General features: G+C 58.6%; 1 protein-coding gene and 1 long non-coding RNA gene across 5 annotated transcripts in view; one reads left to right on the top strand and one right to left on the bottom strand.

Moving 5' to 3' along the window:
- The first annotated feature begins 201 nt into the window (after positions 1–201).
- On the top strand, positions 202–918 carry LOC147352267 (uncharacterized). The gene is made up of 2 exons (XR_015148065.1): positions 202–308; positions 735–918. It is a non-coding gene; the product is annotated as an uncharacterized LOC147352267 (long non-coding RNA).
- A 3,550-nt stretch (positions 919–4,468) lies between these two features.
- ATP2A3 (ATPase sarcoplasmic/endoplasmic reticulum Ca2+ transporting 3) overlaps positions 4,469–9,286 on the bottom strand; it is a 34,261-nt gene continuing 29,443 nt past the window's right edge. Inside the window, exons 20-22 of one of the 4 annotated variants that reach the window (XM_086359579.1) lie at positions 8,719–8,836; positions 8,388–8,478; positions 4,475–5,854 (exon numbers count right to left, since the gene is read on the bottom strand). In XM_086359579.1, the coding sequence (XP_086215705.1) occupies positions 5,791–5,854; positions 8,388–8,478; positions 8,719–8,836 (273 nt within the window). In that variant the 3' untranslated portion in view covers positions 4,475–5,790. Of the gene's footprint in view, positions 5,855–8,387; positions 8,479–8,718; positions 8,837–9,286 lie in introns of those variants that run through there. The other 3 variants (XM_086359577.1, XM_086359578.1, XR_015148054.1) reach the window with 3 other exon arrangements.

Below are 9,286 nucleotides of genomic sequence, written 5' to 3'. Positions count from 1 at the left end.
AGCTGCCCTACCCTTTAGTGTGATAGGAGTCTTCTTCCTGGCGAAGCTGTAACTGGGAAATCACTCTGGGCCCGGAGCCAGGCCCCGGGGCTGGGAATCCCAGCCTCTTGTCTGGATAGAGCGGCCTTCTGGATAGCAAGGGCCCCCCCACTCAGAGGGCAGGCCTGCAGCTCCTTCCAGCCCCCCCCTCCCCCACCCACCAACCAGGCGGATCACCCCCATCAAACAGACCAGCCTTATCTTGTGCAGAGCGCCCGCCAGTCTCAGGCTCAACTCTTATCCAATGATGCTACCTGCAAGAAGGCCTGGTGAGTACCACTTCCTGGGCTTTTCTAGGAAAATCCAGAGATGCTGGGAGGCAGAGCTGTGGTAGTCACATCCCTTTGGCTTGATCTTGACCCCAGACAAAAGGATCTGTCCTCTTCCCAGCTGACCTCACGGCCCTTGGACTAGCAGGCCCTGGACGTGAATTGCTTGCAATGGGAGGTGGGGTGGTGCATGCTGACACTGAATCTGAACCATTTCAGGAGGGTTGCTGGGACTGGATGAGGGGGCATGGTCGGGGAAAGGAAGGGAGCAGAGACGGACACGAGAAAGGAAGGAGGAAAGGATGAGGGATGGAGGAAGGGAGGGAGGAAGGGAAGGAGGTCGGACAGACCTTCTCCAATCTGTGTCTGTGCCTTTCACACCCTCACATGTCCTCCCCCTCCTCCTCCATCTCTTTCTCCCCCAAGGAGCCAAGCTTGCTGACAGACAGATGGATCCATGGACAAACAGCACACACATGAGCTCCTGTTTCAGTCTTGGTTCTGACCCTGACCCTCAGAAAACAGGACACCCTGGAGAATGGTCTCATTCAGGGATGTTACCATAACCCCCCAAACAAAAAGAAATAAAAGAAGTTCTATTTCTTTCCCCAAATTCCTTTTCCTGTGAATAACTCTGCAGAGTAAGACAGGCAGCTGATAGAGTCAACATCCCTTCACCGGTTCTAAAATGCATCTTTCCATCAAGGCTGTGCTTTCCTACCCTTAGCCCCAGCTTCAGCATCCCCAGGGACAGATATCCGTGTTCGTTCTAGACATCTTGGGGGGTGAGGGAAGCCTGGAATGCTGCGGGCTTTTCTTTATAGCAGCCTTAGTTGGAGAACCACCATTTAACAGGTAAGGCCACAGAGGCTCTGGAAGTTGAGTGCCCACTGTCACACAGCGACTAGCTCCCATATCTGCTGGTGGCCAGGAAGGAGGTTCCCCAAAGTTTGAGATCTTGGCTCAGAGCCCACCCCAAGACTCCAGCCCTTGAGAGCCGCCAGACCTGCCTTATAAGCCCAAAGGCCGGATGGCCGGCTCGGGCACTGGGCCGGGCCTTGTAGGGAGACAAGGCATTGCTGCCAAGCGCTCGGCCCCAGGACAGCCTCCCCTGCCTGGCTAAATTTAGCGGCTCTGTGAGCATGGAGGGGGCCTGTGTGCCTGTCCTGGAGGCCAGCCCAGGCCCTCAAGGGGGTCGCAAAGGCTCCAAAGAGTCTTCTTGGCCATTCAGCATCCCAAGATTGCAGAGGCCACACCACCACCCGAAGAGGAGTTCAGCCCAAGCTCCCCAGACCATCTGGGCCAGCCTCAGTGTCCCAGGGACTCACCTGGTACCTCAGCCTCTCAGATACCGGCTGGAACAGGGCCCAGGGCTGGTCTAACTGGACTGTCTGGGGGACGTGTAGGGAGAGTGGGCATCCATGTGGAGGCCACAGCAGGGGTCCCCAGCCTGGCATCTCCCCACCACGTGGACCTTGCATGGCTTCTCTGGCCTCTTCTATTCCCAACTATGGGCCATGATCTGGCTGGAGCCCCTCTGCCTGAGTATCCGAGGCATCTGTGCCAGCCCCCTGGTTCTCCTCCATACTCGGGGGTCATTTCCCCTTGGCCCTCAGCCTCTTCCTGCACCTGGAACATAGGGCAATTTGGGGCTGGCCTGGGCCCCTGGACTGCACGCTTTGCAGGCACACACCCAGAGGTCCATCTCCTGCTGATGCTGAAGATGCTACACCCACAGCAGCCACATACCCACTGCCCCCTCTGGCCCCCACCTCTTTTCTCTTTCTTCTAAATCAAACTGCATTAGGGTGTAAATTTGCTGTTGTCGCTCAGTAGCTCGGTCGTGTCCTGATCTTCGTGATCCCATGGACTGCAGCCAGACGCTCCTCTGTCCATGGCATTTTCCAGGCAAGAATACTGGAGGGGATTGCCATGCCCTCCTCCAGGAGATCTTCCCAACCCAGGGATGGAACCCAGGTATCCTACATTGCAGGTGGATTCTTTACCATCTGAGCTACCTTACATGCAATCACATATACCCATTTTAGTCACACAGTTTGATGAATTTTGACAAATGCCTGCAACGCCTCCCCGCCCCGCCCCAACCCATCACTCTTGAACCTTCCTCCTGCCCCTTCGCTCTCAATCTTCTCTGGCTCCCAGCCTGGCTCTGTGGCTCTGTTACTAGATTTGTTTTGCCTTTCCTAGAATTTCACAGAGCTGGAATCACTCAGTAAGGGCTCTTCTTTGGTTCTGATTTCTTTTCCTCAGCACCAGGGTTTTCAGCATCATGCACTCTGTTGCATAGATGGATGCGCTGATTTTTATTGCTGGTGGGGGGGTATTGCCGTCCACTGTATGGGCACACCACAGTTCGTTTATCCTCCCCCCGTCAATGGACGTCTGGGTTGTTTTATTCTGAGGCCACGGTGAATACAGCTGCTGTGGAGCCTTGGGTTCAGGTTTTTGTGTGGACACGTCTTCATTTTCTGTGTTTGCCCTTCCACTTCTCCCAACGCAGCCCCAGTGGGCCTTCCTCCCAGATGTGGTGTGTAGTGGTGGGGGCACAGCAGCACAAAATCCTGGCCTCTGAAGGGAGCAGGGGGAAGGCCACAGGCATTTTGGTGGCTGCCATCGCTGATCCAGAATGAAATATGCCGGGGCTTTCCCCGGAATTCCCTCCTGGGCCCGCGCCCGTGAGGTAGGAAACCTCTGTTTACCTTGGCCGCCCTGTCTTGGCCCGTCAGGCTCCATGCCGTGTGCTGGACGAGGCCAGACTTGGGCAGGCCTGAGGGGCGGGGGCGGAGGCAAAGCAGGCTTGGCCACGCGCCCCAGAGGCCACCGGGAGCCCTGGAGCCCGCCTGCGTCCTGAGCAGACCCCCAAGCCCATCATCGGGCCACTCACTGCCTGTCTGTCAAGATGAGGGCCAGTTAGATGATCAAGCCAGACAGAGTCATGCCTGGCCCATCTCATGGAGCTGGTTGAGGACACCCGAGTGTGTATAAAGGCTGTGATCTGAGATGGACCTTGTACAAGGGGGAAACCTTTTCATTCCCAGGTCCTGTGGTAAACTGTATGTCAAATCCTGTCCCCCAAATAAAACCTGGCAGCTCCTAAGGGCAGGTACTGCCTGCTCTAGTCTTGACCAGCTTCCTGGATGCCCCATCCGTAGCACGGGGACCTCTTGCTCAGAGGAGACCTGCATGCGTGGTTTATTGCTCTGCGGCCACTGCTAAGAAATTCTTTGAGACTTCCCTGGTGGTCCAGTGGTTAAAACTTCACCTTCCAATGAGCAAGGTGTGGGTTTGATCCCTGGTCGGGGAGCTAAGATCCACATGCCTCAGGGCCAGAAAACCAAAAAGTGCAAAACAGAAGCAATGATGTGGCAAACTCAACAAAGACTTTAGATATGCTCCACGTCAAAAAAAGAAAGAAAAGAAATTCCTAATCTTTGAACAAGAGGCTCCACATTTTCACTCTGCACTGAGGCCCAGTTGTTATGGAGCTGGTCCCACCTCTGGCCCTGTGGGCAGGGCCCGAGTCCCATCACCAGGGCAGTGAGTCCTCCCTTCAGAGGAGAAAACGAGGGAGGCAGAGGACCCTGGCTCTTCCCTTCCAAGAGGTCCCAGAGGGCAGGGCCGTCTGGGCAAGTCAGGAGTTCATGACAAGCAGCTTCATGAGGGCCCTGGACAGCGTGAGCCTCAGGAAATCTTGGGGGGATGCATTTGAGTGGGGCTGGTAAAGACCAGAGATGGATGGTACCTGGGGGAGAGACAAGACCCGTGGAACAGCCGGGGCTGGGGTCCCCTCTGTGGGGAACAAGGGACCCCTGATATTCAGGCTCCAGGCCCAGTCCTGCTTCCCACGGACCACCCCCAGCCTCGTTTCCCCATGAACCACGTATAAAGGCCTTTGATCACGTGCACCAACTGTCGAATGCTGTGCACCTGCGGAGGAGGCAGTTATGCCAGACTCGACTCCAGAAGTCAGGGTCTCCCCTGCCCCTTGTCTGACGAGATCATCTCTGGCTGGGGACATGGGAGCCCCAGATCTTGCTCCCGGATCCTGGGGGAGGGGATATAGGGGGTGGGAGCCCCCAAGGGAAGCATGCGGGGGGCAGAGAGGGGCCCATTCCCCGGGAAACACAATGACCCTCATGGCCCCAGACACTCGACCTTTATTTCTCCACCAGATTTCAGGTCAGCAGGTGGGTACAGGCCCCTGCCCCTCCTCTCCGCCCTCCTCCCCTACAGACATGGGAGACTCTGGGTTCTCTCACTTTCAAGAGAAGGGAGGGCAAAGGCTAGGGGGAGGGGCCGCTGAATGTTGAGCCCATCTGTCTGCAAGGCAGGCCGAGGGGGCTTTTGATTCTGGGGGCCAGGATGGGACATGGGTCTTGATTTACATATAAAATAATCACTCTGTACACTCTCGAGGAGGGGTAAGGACGCAGTCATTGCTCACCGCTGCTTCTGTGCCGAGCTAATCTTTGCCGGAGGGGCAAGAGATGAGTGCAGAGAAACATCTGTGTTCCTCGAACGCTCTCTTCCCTCCACGGAGGTGATCCAGGTGCTCATGGGTCCCTCCAGCAAGGACGGAATGTGCCCTTGATAACTCGCCATTCTTAGTGACAGACACCCTTTTGGCTCATGGGTGTGCGGGGGGCAGGGGCAAAGACTAAGGCCGAGGATCACCCGGCCATGCAGAGTTGGAGATGGCTGAGCCCTGGGCTGGGTGGCAGGGCACAGTGTTCAGCGATCCCAAGGAGGTCTCAGGTCTCAGGCGGCAGGAACACAGAAGGCAACCCCATCCTCTGCTTGGTAGGGCAGGCAACGCAGAGATGGCGTGTTTCGTTTGCTTGGAACAGAGGACCCTGAGTCTGGAGCTGAGGTCGGCAGGCTGGCCATTTCCCAGGAAAGGGGGATCCCTGCTCAGCCCCCTCCCCCACTCCTGTGTCTCTCGCTGTGAGTCTTCAACTCCCTGCGTGGATAAACAGAAACAGGCTCAAGCCCTAGTGAGTTGATTCCAAGGAAGCGGAGTGGAATGGAGGGGGCTGTCTGTCCTCGCTGTGCACGGCTGGGTCCGGATGTCCCCTCTTCACCCTGGGGCCGACCAGGCCCCAGACCAGGCACTCGCTAAGAGTGAGATCAGAGTGGTTCCCAGAACTCCATCAGTGTAGACACGCCTGCAGGTCGCAAAGGGCATGCCCCGCCTCAAAGCAGGGGAAGCACTCGGAGTGTGAGTGTACGTGCTTGTGGATCCGGGGAGAAGGGCTCTGGGCCAGCTCCGGCCTCTGGGCAGGCCCCTCGCAGGCTGCAGTTCCTGGACTAGAGCCCAGAGACCTGAATCACAGAGCCCCCCGGCAGGCGGGAGCGGGGACGGAGACCCCAGGCCAGGCCTGGCGGTGAGCCCAGTGAGCAAGCAGGCGAGTGTGCAGGCGGGTGGGGGGTGGGGGCGGCGGAGGCGAACGCTTGGGCACCGTCACTCTGAGGTACATGCTGCAGACTCCACTCTGCTCCCCGCACTCACTGCTGGCCCTTGTCTTCTGGAAGAAAACCCGAGAGCGTGTAAAGACATATGTGTGGGAGCACACATCCAGGCTGGCTCCCGCGGGCCCCTTCCGGCCTCCTCTTCTCCCACTCTCCCACAGCATCTCTCGGTCAGTCCCCAGCCCTGCTCCATCCCTCTGGACATCCCCGGGGCTTCCTTCACCCCACGTATTCCATCAACACCCCCAGAGCATCCGACGCTCCTTCTCCTCTTGGTTTCTAGTTTGGTGAACCACCACCCACCAGGAAGAGGTCCGGGAACCAAGGCCACCCTGACACCTCGCCCATGTCTCGTCCTCTGCTGCCTCAAGGCCTCTCACCAACACCCTCCTGCCCCTGGCATCATGCTACAGACTCAGCCCACTGCTCCCTTCCATGGCTCCCTAACTGCCATCAGAATAAACCCCAGGCCCACCTCACATCTTGAACCCTCCCAGATCGGTTCACACTCAATCTCTCCAGGTCTCCCACCCCCTCAGCAAGGCCCACAGGCCTCCGCCTGACAGATGCTCAGCCACACCTGGGCAGAGCCAGGAGGTGGGGCAACGGGACACCCCACAACCCCCCGGGGCTGACCCAGCACCCACAGTCCTCTGAAGGACACATTCCTCATAAATCGTGGGGAAGTCATGAGCATCAGTCCTCTGCAAAACTTCCCTAAAAGGCCACCAGGCTGGCTTGGGAACATAACAGGGTCTCTTGTCTCACCCCTGCCCGGGCTGCCTTTAGGAGACCCAAGGGACTGCGGCTGCATGGGGCAGATCCGTCTAGGCTGCCAGTGGGCACACTCCACCCTATTACTTTGATGTGGGCACAGATGCCCAGCCTACAGGCCCCACGCCACTCCTGACAGCTGAGCATCACACTCACAAGCCAAGCCTCACCAGGACCACAGTCAGCATCTCAGGTTATTGGTGGAGGTGGAGGCACCGCCTGGGACCAGCTCACCCTGGGCCTCAGTGTCTCCCCTCCCAGACCAGCTCTACAGGCCCCAGCAGCCTCCCCTCCTCTAGCCTCGCCCCCCACCTGCCCTCCTTGGTGATCCCAGTTCTTCCTATGCCTCCGCCCTTCTGTGGCTTCCACTTCCCTGAGGACAATGTCCAGGGTCCTTACCTTGGTAACCGAGGCCCCTGCCCAACTCTGGACTCACCCCTGTACCCTGCACTCTGAGCCCCAGCCCCACTAAGAGCCCAGCTCCTTCTCCGCCAAGTTCAATCCTTCCCTTTCAAACCTCTGCTCAAACCCTACCTCTTCTATAAACCACCCCAACCCCGGCCTCGCAAGGATGCTCCCTCCCCTGTCCCGTCCTACTAGGGGCCTGCTCCCCTCCCCAACCCAGCCAAATCCTCCACCATCCAGCAACCAGCACTGGAACAGTGTCGGAAACAGAGGCTTCTCCCCTTGGCTGAGAAATAGCCTCACTTGGGAGTTTTCTCGAGAAAACGTGCTTGGCCAAAGAAAGCTCTTGAAGACATGAAGCTGTCTGAGCTGCCCGCACCCCCAGGAGGCCTGACTGTGGAGGTGAGCGAGTGTGACCAAGGTCAAGCCTTCTGGGTGGACCAACCCCCAACTTTGCGCTCCAGCCGGAGTCAGGGGTCCAGAAGATAGAGTTTCAGACGACAGAGCCAGCTCCTCCTTCACCTCCCCTGGAGCGTCCACTGTGCTCAGTCGCTTCAGTCGTGTCCGACTCTTTGCAACCCTATGGACTATAGCCCGCCAGGCCCCTCGGTCCATGGGATTCTCAAGCGTCCAGAGTAGGGGCCAGAAAAAACCCCGCAGCAGGCACAATGCTGTGTCCGGCTCCCCTCCCTGCACCTGTGGGCTGGAGCCTTGCTTTGGCTCCCACTCCCACCAGCTCCACTTTCCCCTTTGGCTGAGCCCTCCTTTTCCTCCACCATGTCTGGTCACCCTGTGGACAGACTTGGGGTGGGCCAGCTTCTCCAGAGAGTGGAGGCTGACTTGTTTTGGCCTTTTTAATAAGACAAAATATTTTCAGTGCCCAGGAGGGCTGGCCAGCATGGGAGACGGGGGCTGATTGACTGCCTTGGCCCCTGCGGAATCCAGACACGTGATCTATTTATAGCACCCCACCCCCCACCCCAGGCATGCCCCCCAGGCCTGGGATACATTCCTGCCAGAGGTGGCCCTTAAGGACCCACCCAGCTGCTCAAGCACAGGCCTCGGTCATCTCTGGGCCTAATATGGGCCAGCGGCCTGGCCACAGACCCAAGGCCTTGGCTCAAAGTCCCAGGAAGAGGGAGTTTCTCACCCCTGCTTCCTCCCTCTCTGGGCAATTCAAAGAGCGAGAACAATCCCGTCTCCCTGCCCTCAGGAGGTTCAGAGCTGCCTGCTCTCTGAGCCCCTGGCAGAGGTGGGTAGAGACGGACAGCATGCCCCAGCCCGCCCCTCCACACACCGCCCCCCGACCCTGCCCTTCTGCCCTCCTTCCCGAGGTAAGACAGACCCAGAGATGGGAACTCAGAAAATGCACCTTTCACCCACCCACAAGGTGGTGCCAAAGAGGCCGACCCAGTGTGGTCTGGGGTCCCAGAGGAGGCAGTCAGCGGCTGCCCAGTCTGTGTCTGGGAGGCCGTCCTGACAGTGCCTACATTGCGACAGGCTCAGCTCAGAGAAGTCAGAGGGGAAGACCCAGAGCAGGGCACAGCAGGCCGGGCGGGGCAGGGCTGGCAGCGAGCGAGGAGAGCGAGGCAGCCCAGCCCTGAGTGGTGCTCCCATCGGCAGCCTGGTGAGCCCAGGGCCCCGGCCCCTAAGTGCAAGACCCTGCCGACACCCACTGCAGACTGGGGGCGGAGGCAGGCGGGCAGGTGGGCCGGTAGTGGGGTCTGGGGCCTCCACTCACCATCCACGTGCTTCCGGGACAGGTACTTGAGAGCCTCGTCGAGCAGGATGACAGGCAGAGATATCTGGAGCACCGCCACCCACTGGCGCCCATTCAGTGGGGTCACTTGGAAGATGAGCTGGGATGGGGGCGTCTTAGTTAAAGGAAGGAGTGCCCAGAGCCCCCCACATCCACCGCTTCACACACCCCCGACTACAGTGGACTCTTCACAAACACGTCTAAGATGGCCCCCCGTCCCGCCTCCAGATCTGTGTCCACTCAGTCTCCTCTGTCCCAGGCGCCCTCCCCTGCTCTCACCCGCAGGACCAAGTCCTTCTGTCCTGGTGGGAAGTGGGAGGAATTCTGCACTGGCAAAGGGCATCATCTTTCCTCCTGTCCCAGCCTTGGGGGACCTCTTTTTTTTTTTTCTATTTTTTTCTCCCCCTACCTGTTCTGTTCCCCAAGTCTGGGAGGGATGTCCTGAAGTGGGGGACACATCTGGCTGACCAGGGTCCAGCTCCATGTGGTCAGGGAGCACCATCAGACCTCTCCCCCATCACAGCCACCAGGCAGTTTCACAAAGAGGCCC

Source organism: Bos grunniens, chromosome 19 (genome assembly GCF_055505025.1).
Source record: "Bos grunniens cultivar Pamir isolate PY7600 chromosome 19, Bosgru_T2T1.0, whole genome shotgun sequence".
In the NCBI taxonomy this organism is placed as follows: Eukaryota; Metazoa; Chordata; class Mammalia; order Artiodactyla; family Bovidae; genus Bos; species Bos grunniens.
The sequence above is the reverse complement of the archived record's forward strand: the minus strand, read 5'-3'. Positions and strand labels throughout refer to the sequence as shown.